This window comes from Nicotiana tabacum, chromosome 17, assembly GCF_000715075.1.
Source record: "Nicotiana tabacum cultivar K326 chromosome 17, ASM71507v2, whole genome shotgun sequence".
Lineage (NCBI taxonomy): Eukaryota > Viridiplantae > Streptophyta > Magnoliopsida > Solanales > Solanaceae > Nicotiana > Nicotiana tabacum.
Window position 1 is genome coordinate 89762853 of NC_134096.1, and position 18214 is coordinate 89781066.

Here is an 18214-nt window from a genome sequence, read left to right on the forward strand (position 1 = left end):
GCGTGGAGTTACACTGCATGACAAAAGGTGGGGTAGTGCTTTAGGTTGTATTACTAATGAAAGTGACAAAGGTGGATGATTCCGCCGACATTATCAAACAGCTATAGGGGATTGAGGGGTCATATGCCAACTACTCCTATTTACTGCTCCTAAGTCCAAGCTCGAGACCAAACACTATTTGGATGGAATTGCAATCAAATATATTTCACGTTACGTGTTTTCGGAATTTGAGTTATATATTGATATATAACTTGTGAAGAACAGTGATAAAGTTGTGAAACGCAATACAACCCGCAAACACACGAAATAGGAAAATGAAAGGTGTAAATTGGTTCAAGGTTTTAGTTGGTTGGCACGTCTATATCAAGGATGATGAAACGAAATATGGCCCCACGACCGAGTAATTTTAGCGTGTGCTTCACACATCTGACATTAGTTGTGTGAGACTTTTTTTTATCTCACATATTTGTGAACTCATATATTACATATCTGAATCTACGAAATTCTGGAACTACAAAATTATGAGACAAAAAAATACCTCAAACAACTAATATCAGTTGTGTATGCACAAAATAAAATTTCTCCTGCGACCCATCTTAAACATATTGCTTTTTCGCCCTACTTTGTTGGTCTGTGTGCAAGTTACATAGTCTTGTCCCTCAACCAATTGCTCCAAACAGCAAGCCACCAATAAATCACCAGGTGGGATTCTCGAAATTTTGAATTTAAATCATTAATTAGAGATTTCGAGTTTTAGCCTGAAATAAAAAAATTCCTCACAGGCAGTTTTAGTGGGCTCTAGGGGATAAATCAAAACTAGTTGAGCCAGTAAAACAGTATAACAAATCTCCAACCATTATGTTATCATGTATCATAGTCATAGGGAATGTTTTGTATGATGTATAAGAATAGTGCTAAATAAGGTGTATTAATAATGTAGGAATTAGTAATGCATAGGTTAGTAATGCATGGGTTAGTTATGCAGAGATTATTTCTTACTACTATTTGGTGTGGTATATTAAAAATTAAAATGCATTGCATAATTTTTAAGAAAATTAGTTATTTACAAAAATGACCTCCACATTCTTTATGGACAATTTTGTCTTAAACCATGCTAATGCATACATTAATAGCCATGATATTGCTAATACCATGGTTTGCTATGTATTAGTTATACATAGGAATTAATTATCAAGTAGATTATATAACTAATACTTGCATTAGTAATACATAAGTTGAAAAAGTGTACCAAACAAGAGATTAGTAATACCAAAAGCTAATGCATGCATTATTTTCTCTAATGAATCATGCCAAACGACCCCTAATCTCTTACATGTCTTGTATCTGCGATATCCATACTTTGGCTTTCCGCTTTACCAAAAACGTGATGACAAAAATATTGACTTTCTCTGAATCTAAATTAGAGATGTCAAACGGGTCGAACCGGCCCAGACGGGTTTTAGCCCGGATCGGCCCGGTAGTAAGGGGCGGGCAGGGCTGGGTTGGGACAAGGATCGGATTGTGCCGGGTAGTTTTTTTGGTACCGGCTAACCGGACCGGTACGACCCGTTATGGTCAAGTCACATAGGAACCGGTTAACCGGACCGGTTCAATGGCTATTTTTTGATATTTTTTTAATTTTATAAAGTTGACTATTGTTATACAAAATACAAAATACAAAATACAAAAAAAAAAAAAAAAAAAAAAAGCCCGGCCCGGCCCATTAGACCCGGAACCGTTCCGGTTAAATTTTGCTCCGGGGAAGCCCGGTAAACCCGGTAAAAAATAATCGGAACTGGCCCGGTAACGTAACCGGTCGGTTCCCTTTTCCTCAACCCCTGACCGGACCGGACCCTTGACACCTATATCTAAATCTCCGCGAGTTCAATTGCCTATTTGCAATGATGTCTGTACCAGAAACTTGATCTCTCACAAGAAACAACAAATTCACCTAACTACTATTGTTCCAATTGTACGAATAAGGTCTATGCTATGCAAATTCTCACTTATTACTAGAATTAAAGAATCGACAAATTTACACATCTATGCAAAACAAAGAAAATGAGGACTAGTAGCTTAAACATAAGCCTTTAGGCTAGCATACCGTTTTGTACGCCTATAACCATCATCAAATCAGCTAACTTTCTCCCATGCTAATGCAGTTGGACTTCTGAAATAGCTCAGGACGGTGAAGTAGGACCGGATTTCTGATCAGTATCAGATGTGGCTTGGACTTGAGCTGCATATTGAAGGTTCCAAAGAACATCCTCAAACGAGGGGCGATTTGATGACTCGGGAGATATGCATTTGTTTGTGATGGATATTACAATTGACAATGACTCTTGGGAGCTAGTGGTTAGCACTACTGGATCCATAATTCTGCGTCGACCATCTTGGCTACCAAAGGATGCCTGCTGTTCAAAGAGCAGACCCAAGTGTTTATCTTCCAACTCAAACTACGTGTCATAGACATATATTAGTATAACACCATTGAAAAAATCAAGCCTTTTGACTGCTGTAGGCATGTGGCTATTGACAAGTACAACTTTACTCCTTTTCCTTATAAAAGTTGAATACTATGTAGCTCAATATCTGTTCTGTTAATCTATATTCGTAGTGATTGTAAAGTATAGGTGGCAGAGAAAGAAAATTTTGTTACTTTACTTATCCAAGATTGCAAGAGATGTCAAGAAAGTTTAGGATCCTAAAATGAACAAAATGCTGAAGATTACTGTCAATAACACAGGAGTTGCATAACAATTTTAGCAGTTTCATACCATTTCATTAAGCAAAAATGCTTCTCCTTTTCCACTAACAGTAGGGCCAACCAGTGACTCCAGTAATATGAAACCAAAGTTATAAACATCGTCCTCTTTCTTTGTCATATGCCTACACAAGAAAAGGAAAACCACTGATCTATACCTCGCAAACAGCTATAATAGATGATACATGCATCTATTTGACATTCTCGAAATAGAATGTAGTGAAAATCTATCCCAGTTGGTTTAGCAAAAGAAAGTTGCCAAGAGACGCTGAGGAATATATATGAATAAAAAGTTTCTTACCAGGAGGTGAAGTCATCTCCTTTTGCCTGAAAAAAAACATATTGAGTATGAGAAATTACTGTCTATCCTAGAGATTTTGAATTTTCACCTTCCTCACCAAAATATTTAAATATATTTCTAACCTTTTCAGTTTCTTCCATAAGGATAGACATCCCATAATCACTTAGCTTTGCCATGTTATGTTCATCAAGCAATATATTACTTGTCTTCAAGCGGTTGCTAAATGAAGAAGGAATTACGCCTGTGTGAAGGAAGTGCACAGCCTTGGCAACACCAATCAGCACTGACAACCTGTCTGACCACTTGAGGACCTTTCTTGGACTAGTTTCTACAAATACAAATGTTGTTTGAGATGAGCTGAACATGTAGTCTCATTTTTTAGGGCGCTCGTATTTTCTGTAGCTTAATAGACATGCAGAGTTAAATGAAAGTGTATAATAACAAAAGGAACGATAAAAATCAAAGGTTCAACTGTTTTTCAGTATGAATTTCAACCAACAGAACATGCGCTGAGCATACATCTTGTTTTTCTCCAGATGTAAAGTAACCATTACGTTGTTGCTCAATCAAACTACTAATTGCAAAATGAATACCACTATCTGTAAAGTCAATATGATGAATCAGATGTCTAATGCTTGGGTATAAGATGAATTCGCATACTTCTTCGACCAATTCCTCACCATAGAGATTCTTCAACAAGGATATCCCAATCATTTACCGTAGAAAAAATCAAATTAGCACTCCATATGTGCATATACTATTTCCATATTCAACCAAGCATCGAAACACATGAAAATGTTCATGCTAAAGGGTTTACATCACTGACCTGATAGATGAGCACGGAAGTTTCCATTAGAGATATATTCATAAATGAGAAAAATTCTGGGCACAGCTGAATCATCTTGGGCTCCACCATCAATGCAGTGACCCAGAAGGCTAACTAAATGGGGATGACGAAACTTTGACAGTAAATCCAATCGGAGTTTGAGGTTCCGGTTAGAGTATCTTCTGTACACATTTAATGACCTCACAGCAATGTAAGCTCCATTTTCTAATCTTCCCTTGTATATCTGAAATGGAGATAAATATTGAGGGAGTTGTTGAAAACTAAGATAAGTCTCTTTTTCTAGCAAGATAGAATACGGCTTAAACCTGTTTAAGTCACTCAAAATTGAAAGTATGCGATTATATCTAGTTTTGCACTTAAGGGGATTCTATATATTGCTATGAATTTTCATGAGTTGACTAGATACCGAATCAAATAATGGTGACCACCAGTTTTTATCATCAAAGGATGTCATAGATGCACATGTGTAATACGAATATAAATCAAATAGGCAATAAATTAAAAAGAGAAGCAACTCTTAAATCCATTTTGTAACTTTGGTGGACTTGTGCATGAGTGCATCCATTGCATTTTCATCATTGGGCATGGTATATGCAACAAAACTACTAACATAGAAAAGTTACTGTTACTGTTAGTAATTATCAAGGTTTAGAGCAAGTATCTAATTTTGAGGCAAAATCTACTTTGACCATTGAATGGAAAATATAAAGATATATAACTATCAATAAGACCATTAAATTTTGTTTTGAAGCCATACTTTTCCAATTGACCCTTCACCAAGTAATGCCGACTGATCAAAATTTTCTGTTGCTTCTAACAATTCTTCCATGGAGAACACCCGATACGATGAAGCACCTTGTGATCCTAAGTTTGCCGCGTGAGAAATGATTCCTGATGATTCGAAGATTGAGTTCAAGCCACGGACCTTCATATAGAATTGAACTGATAAAAAATGAAAAAAATCAACTTACTGGTATTTGCTAGGAATTCAGAGGGAATCCCAGGTTGTGTATTACGTTGCACAACTTTCGGAAAGATGTGCTGATCCACCGTGTTACGTTCATTTTTTCTTCTACAAAAGATGAGAAACCCAACTAACAGAAACACCACAACAATTGCAATTCCCAGAATAACACCTGCCAATAATGCTATTTCTTGTCCTTTGATATGTTTCTTCGCTTGTTTGCAATAGCCCTCTGAATGCTGATATTGAGTTTCAAGAGACAGGCAATTTCCACCAACCTTAACAATTCGCTTATCCGAAATGGTGTTCAAACAAGAAGGAAGCCTACCAACCAATCTATTATCAGAAATATCAACAAAACCAAGTTCACCCCCACAACTAAGATGATCAGGAAGTGAACCACTTAGAACATTTGATGCTAAATTCAAGTAACTGATGTTTGGCAAAGAGAATAAGTCAGCAGGCGGCATTCCATCTAGCGAATTATTCGACAGATCAAGGTGTTGGAGTTGATTCAGTGTGCCAAATTCTACCGGGATTTCACCCGAAAAAGCATTACTGCTTAGAAGAACTGTGGTAACTCCTTTAGGCAAAGGTGGCAGTTCAGAATCCAAATGATTTTCCCTTAAATCCAATAAAAGCAATTTAGACAAGGCAGTTAAATCTGGTAATTTACCAGAAATCACATTGTGTGACAGAACAATGACAGTGAGGGTTGTAATTTTAGACACTGAAATTGGAAACTGACCCTTCAATCTGTTATTTTTCAAGCTTAAAATTGTAAGATTTGTTAACGAATCCAACCAATTAGGAACAGTATCATTGAAAAAATTGCCATCAAATGTTAAAGTATGAAGCTTTATCAATCTTGACATTTGAAAAGGAACAGAACCAAAGAGAAAATTTGAACTCATATCCAAAAGTTCAAGTGAAGATAACCTATGAATTTTATCAGGTAGGGGTCCCCAAATACCAAGAGAAACTAAAGTAAGAACCTTTAAACTATTTAACCTTGTCAAAGTTGTAACAAAAGAATCAATTGAAAAAACCTCAGATAATGTTTGATTTGGAACTGCAAATCCATGAAATTCATTTAACTTAACCAACTTATCGCCTTTAATTTTGAGCTCAGTAACAGAGTTGTCTTGACAGGTAATACTCATATGCAGTGTTGAAGTCAAACTGCAAAAGTCTCCATTGTAATTCTCCCAAACATCAAGCTGAATTGGATATTCTAAATGCTTTCTCAACTGAAGTAAAGCTTGAGTTTCATAGGACTGTAATAACTGGTAACTATTTGCTATAAAGAAACCCCATATAACTAACACTATCACAAAAAACTTCAAGAAACCCATTTTACAGTTCTCCAAATGGACTGAAATTTCCAAATACTAGCTAGTCAACTAAAACTTTTTGACATTCTTGAATCATGCCAAAACCCCATTTATGAAATGTGAATAAATAGCCTATAATGGCAAATTAAAGGAATGTTCTTTTTTTCTTGGGAGAAGGAGAATATTAAAAAGAAGAGGAACAGACCAAAACATGGGAAAGAGAAGCAAAATAATTAAGGACTATAAAATGAAAGCAATAAATGGGGTGTGTAGCTAACAAACTGGAATTAGAAGAGAAAAATGGAAGGTAGTTGACAAAACAGTACGAGACAGAGCGAAAGCATTTAGTGCAAGCTGCATGCAGTCAAGGAGAAAGAACATGGGGGACCAAAGTAGGTTTCGTGAGAGGTTTTTGGCTTTAATGGTGACGATTCTTTTTACACACACACACACTGAAAGAAGCAGTGTGCCACTGCCACTATTTCTCACGACTTACCAAAATTTGGAGACCCCTGCCTATCGGAAACTTCCTTCTATTCTCATGTACGATAGTTCTAACCTCCTTTTTTATTTTGTGAACAACTTATGGTTAGATTATAATATTGAATTAGTTTGAACTTTGAACGATAGTTTAATTTTTTTAACTAAAAATTTAATATGTGAGGTATAAATAAACTATATGTTTGATTTTGCACTGATAAAATAAAAAATGTATTTCTAATTTTAACCTTAGCTTTAAAAGATTCCGGATAAATACCATTTTGTTATTTTACATCGGGATTCTTAATCTCAAGATTATTATCTCACATTAAGTTAGAGGTGGAGTGGAAATTTAAAGTTTATGAATTATGAATTTGACATCCAGCCCCTAGCATATCTTAATTACTACCATTGTAGTTAATTATGTATGCATATTTAATGAATTTCATAATATAAATATAAAATATAAGTAAAAACTATTTGATTCGTTCAAACCCACAAGCGATACTCTATCTTTATCCCACATAGAGTGCGGTATAAAAGTAATACCACAATTATGGCATAAGTAACTCCATGTTGCTTATGCTAGAATTAAAAATTTCAACCGAAGGATAAAATAATCTCATGTTTTATATTAACCCTTATCCTTAATCCTTATAACCTAGAGACCTCTAAGAGTTTAAATTTTATACGCTTAAAGTATAGAATAAGGCAGTTATTTGTTACACGACGTTAAAATACATTAATAATGTGACTTTTATTTACATTTTCAAGTTATATAGGTTAATTTTTTGTTGTAAATAAGATTTAATTTATACGACGTAAAGTAAATTTTTACTGTCAATGTAGTTTGATATAATTTACTATCAAATACAAAAATTTACTTGTAATTCTCTTATAGATAATTTCATTAATGTATAAATATTTTCTTACTTAAAGGCTATTAAATACTGTAGCAAGTTTTAATTGTTTAATTATCTTCTTTAGCTTTTGAATGAGTTTAACGACTGATTAAGCATCACCAAAATTTCAAAACTAACTCAATGAGTAAATCTTTTCAAAGTTAAACCACGAGAAACTAACTGCAAAGAGGTCAAAGACCAGCTCTTCCGAACAAGGCGGGTCTGTTCTGTTGTAAAGCAAATCTAAGAGTTCAAAGATGGACTTGAGAGTCATTTTAAACTGTTTACCGAGAGGTATCGGGTTAAACTTGATAGGAAGTGTTTCCCCCGTAAGTGCGAATCCGAATATAGTCGACCTCTAATGCGAGTGCTGCAGACCAGATGAGAAACCAAAAAAAATATTAATCACAAATATTCTTTATTTAAAAAAAAAGTTTAAATATAAGAACCCTTTTGCCGTTAATAAAATTTTAAGGGCATGAATTTCTAGTATAGAGGTTGCGTACTTGCGTCAATCGCTTCATTTTGAGAAATGAGGAATTTTTAGAAATGAGTGTAGTGATTATTAATATTCTATAGTTACCATATATATATTTATTTTCTAGAGCTAATATTTCGTTGTTGCACACTTTATTCGTTATATTCACGCTATTATATTCATGAATTCACTCGCGGAATCGCCTAATAAGTAGGGAGTCTAGCTGTTTAATAATGAAATAGGATCAATTAGCATATATCACTCCTAATTTAACTCAACAAAATCAACTCTACAATATTTCTTTGCTACTGTGTTGTATTCCAGGTATTCGCGTGACTTATTTATAAATATAATGAGGTAATCCGCCTAAAAAATAGTGATTACAACTATTTAATTATGTATTCCACGTATTCGTGCGACTGTATTTATTAATTTTGTAAGGTAATTTACCTTAAAAATATGGATTACGACTATTTAATTTTGTATTGCATGTATTCGCGCGAATGTATTTATAAATATAGTGAGGCAATCCGCCTAAAAATAGTGATTACAGGTGTTTAATAACAGAAAGCGCAATATTAAATTGTATTCAAACAATAAAAATCAAGAAATATGGTGTATACCGTTCTATTCAATTTGACTATATACATTGTATTCAATTCACCGATATTCATTATTCACTATTGTACATTGTATTCAATTCACCGTATACAATTCGACTGTATTCAAATAATAAAAAATCATAAGAACAGTGATATTCGGCTGCATTAAAAAAATACAGACCTTCGAAATACATAAATATAGGTAAAAATATAATATATTTATACAAAACACATTGTATTTGAGTGTATTTGTATTATTGTACGGGACCCAATAGCAAAGAAGAGAAAAAAGTTCGTCGGAGATGGCGTTTTTCAACCAAGAAAAAGACTGTATACATTGTAAAACTAAAAATGGAGACGAACAAAAACCTAGCACTCAAATCTTCTCCGGCGACTCTTCTTCAGATTTTCAAAAGCTCAATTCGTAGTCACGGCCAGATATGTTCGCCTACTCCCTCTTTGCTTCAAATATATTCTCTTCGCTTCAAAAAGTTTACCATCGCCATCGAAAATGGCTGCTACGATGGCTGACTTGACGGAAAAGGGAGAGAGATTTGAGGGGAGAAGAAAGATGATTGAAAATCTTGATGATAGAGAGAGAATATAACTCATATATTTCACGCCTCAATGGTAGGGTATAGAATAAATACTTTTTTTGTTATAAAATATAAAAGGTAGCTACAAATAATAATATTTTAAAATTATTTTGGTTTATAATAAAAATAGTGTAATAGTTTGCTATAGAGGTAAAATTTCCTTTAAACTATTAGAAAAACGCTTTTATTAATTAATTTCATGTTCAACACACTCCATATTTCATTCGAATATTCAAAAAGAAAAATACTTATGAAATCTTTCCTTTATATTGTGTAGAGACATTAAGAGACTCTAGCTTAGAATCTATTGCTTTGTTACTCTATGAATATTTGATGGTGTGAGTTAGGGGTACAAATCGAACCGAAAAATTACACCAAATTAAAAAGTCAAATCAAATCGATTAAAAAAATCCGATTAGGTTTGGTTTGGTATTGAGTAAAAAATTCAGAACTAAACCGACATATAAACATATAATTTTTGTATATATTTTTAAGATTTTATATAGAAATTTCTTTAAAAAATATCTAGAAATATTTGGGATTCTATTGCGGGAGATAATATTTAATAGTGTATGAAGTACTCCATATTTATTAACCTTAAATAATGAGTTGTATTATCACTTTCTCATCAAGTATTATTGAAATGTGTTAGTCTCTTTGTTCTTCCATATTTATATCATATGATAAGATCTATTAAATTCTTATATCTTTTTAGAATGTGAAGTGATTATTATTATTTAGGTATCATATTGATTTTTATGTTTAATTATTAAATTTGGTTAACCTTGAAAGTGTACATCAAAAAATATTATTATAATGCGACAAAAAAATTTAACTATTATGTGTTACAAAGAAAATTTTCCCATAAGAATATTTTAATAGATAATATGTTTGTCTATTTTTTATATTTTTACTAAACATATATTTACTTACCAAAAATTTAACAAAGTAAAATTAAAATAATATTTAAGTAACAAAAAACCTGAAACCTCGAAAAACCGATAAAACCGAACCAATCCAAACTGATATAGTTAATTTGATTTGATTTTGATAAAAATTGAACTAACCCGATCCATATCACTTCAAAAACCCATCAAAGAATTCCCTTTGTCCGTGCATATGCTTTCGAAAATTTTAGGTCGCTTGTAGAAAAATCGACTGCTTTCTTTTATGTTTCTATTTATTTTTTAAGTTTTTTAATTTTCTCGTGATGCTTTTAAAAGCCTATTCCCAGTAAAGTTCCAACGCAGGTGGTGGTGACTGGTAATATATGCTTGGCCTTTTTCTTCTCTTCTTTAATACTTGTTTCGTTCACATTTACTTGTCCACTATATTAAAATATATTTTCACTTCTACTTATTCATTATATTAAATCAAGAGAAAGACAATCTTTTTTTTCCTATTTTACCCTTATAATTAATTAATCATTTTCAAACTTATTTCCTAAAACTTTTTTAAAGGCGCATTATTAGGGGTTGTATGATAAAATACATACTATATTTATTATTTCTTATGGGGCGTAAAAAGTCTAAATTGGACAAGTAAAAGTGAACGGAGTAAGTAACTGCATCCTCTTTTTCACCATTATAATTTCCTTTTTCTCTTGGAGAAATAGTTACCACTTCTTGTAATTTATTACTTCTCTTGAGATGTTTGAATTTCTCTTTTTTGCTCTATATATTTCTATTTTAATTATTGAAAGAAGTGCAATCACCATGCTCAAAGATAAAACTATTTTTCAGTTACTAGTCTTGTATCTTGTAGATTAGTGGTATAGCACATGATTGTTACTCGTTAAGTGTGAAGTTTGAGATTCAAATCCCTAAAAGAAACACACTGTATAATAAATTCCATAATAAAAGTTACTTAATATCTTTGGGATAGTGACTGAGATCATAAATCACATTGTTATTACTATAAAAAAAGAAAGAAAATGAAAGAAGAACATAATATAAGGATCATCTTATCCTTTTTTGGGTTTACTACAGAGAAGGGGGAAGGTGCAAAGTGTTGGAATTTGGGCCGACTGGAAAAGGACATCCTTCCCATAGCAGGGCCCATTCAACAGCCTGTTCTGATTCCGAGGTTTACGCTGTAGAGATCAACTTGGCCTTCTTGACATAATCAAATCACGAGAAAATAATCGAAAAAATAATTTTTTTAAATATATTTTGTGTATATATATAAAAAAAAAATATATGTTATATACATTTTTTCGACTATCGAATATAAATAATTTCTGAAACAGACTAAAAATAAAAAAGTCCATAATTAATTTTACAAGATATTTATTACTATCTTTTTTCATCATAAATATTAGCTAACTTTATCCGTCAAAACCAGATCAGATAAAAAAATTATGTAATATTTTTATTTTTATTAAAATTTAAATTTAAGACATCATTATTTATCTCCATCATAATAATGGACTTTTGATTTTTTTTAAAAATATATCATAATTTTCAATTTGTTTGATTGACTACTAGGACACACCGACGAGCGCTTGCTAACATAGTCACATAGGGATGTTTGGGTCTAAAAGAAAATCTTGGGAATGGGGGTTCTTTTATTAATATCTTTAATTTTGTCATCTTTTAGTTATTATTGCAAAATGACATGCAATCCTATCTTATATGAAAAGATGGACACAAATACTTCTTATTTGTTTAATATTGCTAAGGACCCAGTGGTACCTAAGTAAGTTAATACAAATTCAAACTCCAATCTGAATTTAATACGTATTGGTAATCCCATTCTTTGTTGAAGTGCTGTTAGTAAAGTCTGTCAAAGTTAAAAGCAGATTCTGACCTCCCAACTTGGAATCATCCTCGTTACTGAAACCACAGTTTTTCCTTCTTTTTAGAGCTGTTATTCAAATGGTTACTCTTCTTTTTGGAATGCTTTAGAGGTAAACTTACTTTGCACTTTGAAGTTTTGAGCTTTATTCCTTTTGCCCCAGAAAGTTGCTACAAATTATAATTAGGAAATCCCCTGTTATATATATCTTCTGAATATTATACCTCTTGGGAATCTGCATCAGTTAATCACTCGAGATAAATAGATGGAAATTACGGAGTAAATAGGGTAACAAGTTGGAAACTTTCAAGTTTAGACCATGCATTGGAATTTATTTAAGGGAAAAGGTCAAATTTGACTCATATACTATCCACAATTAAGTAAGATCATCCTCTGTTGAACTTCTGGTCTAATATGTCGTTAACAAATATGCTTCAATTCTATTATTGACTCCTACAGAGTTCCAACATAATGGTAAATATAAATTCTAATAAAATTTTAAGAGATAAATTAGAAAATATTTTTTCGAACATTTTAGATAGGTGGAGTCTACCCATTTCACGCATAAAGATAAGTTAATTATCACAGTAAATATAAGACAATTTATTGAAGACATGATATGAACATATCAAAAGTGAAACAGATGGCAAAATGTGAGTAGCATGCAACCGATTCTATTCGATGTAGCGTACAATAAACTCTTGTGGTCCAGTGATATTCCGAATCTTGCACATAACAGAAGCTTAATGCACCGGACTGCACTAGGAGGAATAGTTAGTAGTTTGTAGAGCTGGTATTATTTGTTGAATATGTCCACTTTTTTCTCAATTCTTTTGGAACTATATGAACTCGTGAATAATAAAACAAGAAAAAAAACTTTGGTGTGATAAAAAATTCTACCTCTAAATAAAAGTAGAATTGCAACTACTAAAATGCACTTCGAATCTGATGCTCTTTTCCCTTTCTTTCTTTCCCTATTCGCAGAAAACGAGAGGAGTATCTTCTGCTTTTTCCCCTTTTGCTAAGGTGACAACAAGAGAAGCTCACTCGAGCATTGTTCCCCAGTTTCTTCTATTTACTATAAGGAATGAATCTCTAATTCCAATTTTTGTTTGAATTTCACGTGGCCTAGTTTCCATAATGTTGCATTTATTAAAACGTATGATCAAATACCAAAGACAAACATATAGACAACTAAAAGATCTCGTTTCATTATGCTAATAATAGGCCTAAACATTTTTCTTCTGTCTTTAACTCACGTGACAGTCAGGGTCATCCTTAATTTGTGGGCAAACGTGCAGCACCACTTTTTTATTGCATTTTTGGCGCATACTTGTTAAGTCGGCTAAAACCCGTGAGTTAATTTTGTTTTTGGTTTTCAATTCTGAGTCCGGTTTCCGCTTTTGGGGCCAACTAATCTGGATTCGCGTTATAAAATCTCAATTTCGGAATAAAACGCTTCCTACCAAAAATGAGTTTATATTCAAATTCGAACTCGTACCTATGATTAAGAGGAAAAAAGTAATTATTTCGCTAAACCTTTGAGTTAATAATGACATGTTGTACGTACTGGAGTATTTGGTTCTTGGAAGAAGAACCCTCCTTTTGTCAAATTGCATTCAATATTGCCTAACATGTCGGGCAAGACAAGCTAATAAGACTATTAAAATGACAGGGAACTATTTCATCAACTTGACATTACAGATAGCAATATCAGCCAAAAATCCAATAACTAGATATATTCATAACGACCACGAGAGTATCTAATGAAACGTATTCATAGTTAATTTCTCAAAATTGCTGATTTATGACAAGATAAATTTCATGTTTGAGCTATGTAACATTTTAATTCTACTTCATCCAAATGTATGATATAAGAGCTTTGATTGCAACTTGGTCTCGAGGATTTACATACAATACACTTCTACTTAATTAATTATGTCTTTAAAATATTTAGAACACGAGGCGTGCCACATACATACATACATACATATATATATACATATATATATATATATATATATATATATATATATATATATATATATATATATATATTGGTTACTTTAATTGAATTAATAAATATAGATATCTTAGCTAATAATAATATTCCTAGATGAAGTTCTTAAAGAAGCAACAGATAATATGTAGATATGTTCGAACAGTGGCAGTGACATACAATAAATATTCTAGAAATCATAAGCAATAATGTAGCATTCAATGATAATGGATAACAATAAATGACATTTAAGTAAATAGAATGAATGAGTCACCCAAAAAAGGATGAGATAAATAAATGTTCTTTCTGACAATGATGAATGATAGACAATCCCTTGAATATTCGAGTTATTCTCGGATATGGTGGAAAGGTATAGATAAAAATCTCAATGAAAATGTGATGGTTGTATCTTAGCAAAGAAGATCTGATTCTCTTTTTCAAGTCAAAGTGTTTCTTTTACAAATGAATATCACATGTCCCCTATCATTGTGTATTTTTCTATTTATAGGAAACGTGCTCCTAAGAAACCCTAATAGTACAAGTGCAGAGAATATCCACTAGAATATTCTCCTTATTATCCTATCTTGAAACTAGCCGTTATAACTCTGTTAAGGGTGTTCGACCTCGACCTTGATGACAACTCTGCGACTTCGATCTCGCTCATTCTTTCATCACGTTCCCGCTAACTCTTCGAATGGCCTTCGTTGATAATTAGATCATTTTGACGCGCGGCATCGCATGAATGTTTCATTAGCACCATTTCGACTAAAATTGGATTTTGACCATACAAGAATAACAGATAGTGAGATCTGAATCCAAAATCTTTGTCTGCACTGATTTTGAACTCGTTCATATGAATCTATGAGTCCTTAACATACATTATTTGTAATGCATATGTGTCTCTTAACCAATAATGGATCATTATGCAAGAATACTTGGCACTTGCATTGGACCCAATTTCTTTCAAGTAAAGGAATGAAGAGAACTGTCAACGGTACTTTGTTTATTTAGTTGGGCTCCATCGTGTTCGGCCATATTCAAATGGGCCAGAAGGAATTTTGTGCTCTTTTTTTCTGTGTTGCAGAGTCCGGACAAGTGTACTTAAAGGGGAACTCCAAGGATGAGTTTGAGATGAAATAAATAATATTCAATCAATTAATTTTTTGGGGATCTTAAATTAATTGAAAATGACTATAAGAATCATTTGTACTATTTGTACCTTTCATGTTAGTAAATCGTAAAAATAGCATGGACTAGCCAATTTTCGGACTGGTAATTGAAAAATATTCAGCGTTTGCAAAGTCATTAAAAAATAGCTACTATTCTACTGCAACACGGAAAGTTCCAGCATAACATACCGGGGATTGTGCACCTCTGTATGAACTTTCAGCATATTATGCTGGAACTCCAACACACAGTAAGTTCCAGCATAATATACTGGAGATTGGAGCACCCGTGTATGAACTTCTAGCATATTATGTTGGACCAGTATATTATGCTGGAACTCCAGTATATTATGTTGGAAGTTCACACGTAAAAATTTCGAACTCCAGTATATTATGCTGGAATATTTTCGGGATTTTGAATAATATTTTCGTTCAGATTTATCTTTACATGTAAAGTGACTAAATTTCGATTACTTTTAAAACTGTGACTATTTATCAATTACCACTTGTAAATTTGATTATTTTTGAATTTCACCCTAGTAAATCATCTTATATTTGCCTTTAATGCTAACGAGAGCTACAGCTTAAGCCGGTGAGCCCTGAAGGTGACATGCTATAATTTTAAATCATCTAAAGTACATGTGTAAATTTGAACCTTTAACTCGAAGTATTTGACATGTGAAATTCACTTATTCTACCGTGAAGCCCTACTAAAGTCAAGGATAAGAAATGTCAAATTCAGGAACAACCTCTAAGTATAATGGAGAGTCAACTAATATATATCATATGGTGAAAGGATAAATTTGGATGTTTTTCCATTTCTCTTATTCAAAAAAGATGCCTTGTGTCTAAATGAACACGTCCTCCAAATTTATTACATACTATATGTTTTTTTTTTGGGAAAACTCACAATCATTGTGTACACCGGCGGAGATATTGTGATAGTTATAGGTTTAAGCGAACCCATTAGCTTTTGTTTAAACTTTATATTTTTATTAGAAAGTTCATTAAATTTGTAAAAATATTCAATTCCAAACCCAGTAACTAAAACGAGTTAGAATTTACTGACAAGGTTAGTACCCATAATTTTCAAATTTCGGCTCCGCCACTGGCTCACTATGTAGTAGTTCGCAAACCACACATAAGATATAAACTGCACTAGGCAAATTCGGTGCGACGAGCTCTGACTGAGAAGACTGTTAGTGAAGGAAAATCGATCTCAGGTCTCTCATGTAGGAAACCAATCACCCAAGGTCTCCCATGTAGGAAACCAGTCACCCAACCAGCTCAGTCAATTCTTTCATGCACTACACGTACTTATTATACAGCGGTTTAATTATATTTTACAGGTTATCAAATAAATCTTGTTTATCCGGATCCATTAGGTCCAAGGACTAAGAACAGCTATCCAAGAGTATATTTTAGTGAAGAAGTCATAAGAGTTAGACATGATCGATTATGTACAGGGCCTAAAATGTCAGAATCTAAAATTGCGTGCCCAATATACAATACACTGGTCTGGAGTCTAGGTTAATAGTTTCACTTATTGAACATGCTGTTTGGTTTCGAATTGAATCAGTAAATTTCGGATACCAAATAAAAGAAAAAAGAAAAACTAGAGATCCCTAAATAGAAAAAATTGATTCCATAAGTTTATTGATACCCCTCAACTGGATAAGAGACTTTGCGTTAGATGAAATGTAGTATTTAATGATAGCAGGGGGCATGGCTATGGCAATTCTTTCAGAAATTGGATCTAGAATGTAGAATCCACGTTTTATATTCAAATTCTAGCTGTAATAAGAGAGGCAAACAAGACGACGACAAAAACGCCTGAGCAAATTATTGTAACCCATTCTGATAATGTTGGATATGTGCCTTGTATTGGATATCTAATCTGACACAAATGTTGGACTTGGCCTTTCCTGTATATCTAATCTGACACTTCAGTAATACAAAGGTTTAGGACAACTTAACATCCTCCATTTTCAAGGTGTTTGGTCATATGCTACGTGGGGCTTTTATAATCGTCGCCTATTCTTTACTCTCTTTTTTTCTTTTCTTTTTACCCGACCTGTTATGGTTTTTAATTTCTTCTTAATTGGTTTTTATACATCATAAATGGTTTTTAGGAGTCTGCCTTTTTTGTACATCCATATGAATGGCAATGTAAAATAAACTTGTAAGCAGCCGCTGATGATCCATTAGATACAGGGGTAGAGCCATAGTGCCGACTATGAGTTCGACCTAACCCAATAACTTTGATTACAATTATGTATTTATCTTAGAAAGTTCATTGAATATGTACAAATTATTAATTTAGAACTCAGTAAGGCAGTAACTTAAAAGGAATCGGCCCTCGAACTCATAAACTTAAAATTCTGGCTCCGCTTCCGATTAGATTAGTGTAACAATATTTCATTTTGCGGCAAATACTTAGTCGTAGCTGTGTTAACATCAAATCACTGTATACAAGACGTTTGTCTTTCATACTAACATTTACTATAACTTATAACTGCTAAGGTTAAGTAAGATGTGTTCTAACTTTAATTTTTAGATGTATAGGTTGCATTGCTTGGTTTGATATAAATATTGAGTTCCGATAAATATTTAATGTTGCAAAATATTGAACTCAATAAATATTGCATGCTTAGAGACTGGCGTGGGATGAAGAAGGAAACTAAGATAATATGGCTGTACACGAGCATTGTGCAGAATGAAAAAATTAAAATTAAAAACTCAGTGAAACCAACTGCATATTAAAACAACTTGAAAGCTGCTAATTGTGCTCGTAATATAGCAATTTTTTTTTATAATTGTGGTGTCCGGATAAGTTTGCGCTCATCTCGACTAATTCTACGGGATATCTGTCACCTCTCACCAGCAATTCAACTGGTTTTAGGTAACTCTACTATCAATGCTTGGATAGGTGGGAAGAAATCACCTAATGTTTTTGCCTCCAATGAAATTTAAACATGAGACCTT

General features: G+C 32.9%; 1 protein-coding gene across 2 annotated transcripts; it reads right to left on the reverse strand.

Moving 5' to 3' along the window:
* Positions 1 to 1928: 1928 nt before the first annotated feature.
* On the reverse strand, positions 1929 to 6599 carry LOC107805898 (putative inactive leucine-rich repeat receptor-like protein kinase At3g03770). 2 transcript variants are annotated; one of them, XM_016629998.2, is made up of 7 exons: positions 4884 to 6599; positions 4670 to 4803; positions 3892 to 4135; positions 3188 to 3393; positions 3066 to 3091; positions 2778 to 2889; positions 1929 to 2411 (listed from the first exon to the last, which is right to left on the reverse strand). In XM_016629998.2, the coding sequence occupies exons 1-7, from the start codon at positions 6229 to 6231 to the stop codon at positions 2181 to 2183; spliced, it is 2301 nt and encodes a 766-aa protein (XP_016485484.1). In that variant the 5' UTR covers positions 6232 to 6599; the 3' UTR covers positions 1929 to 2180. The 2 variants fall into 2 exon arrangements, with proteins under 2 accessions (XP_016485484.1, XP_016485483.1); XM_016629997.2 differs by having other exon boundaries at positions 1929 to 2414.
* Positions 6600 to 18214: the final 11615 nt, after the last annotated feature.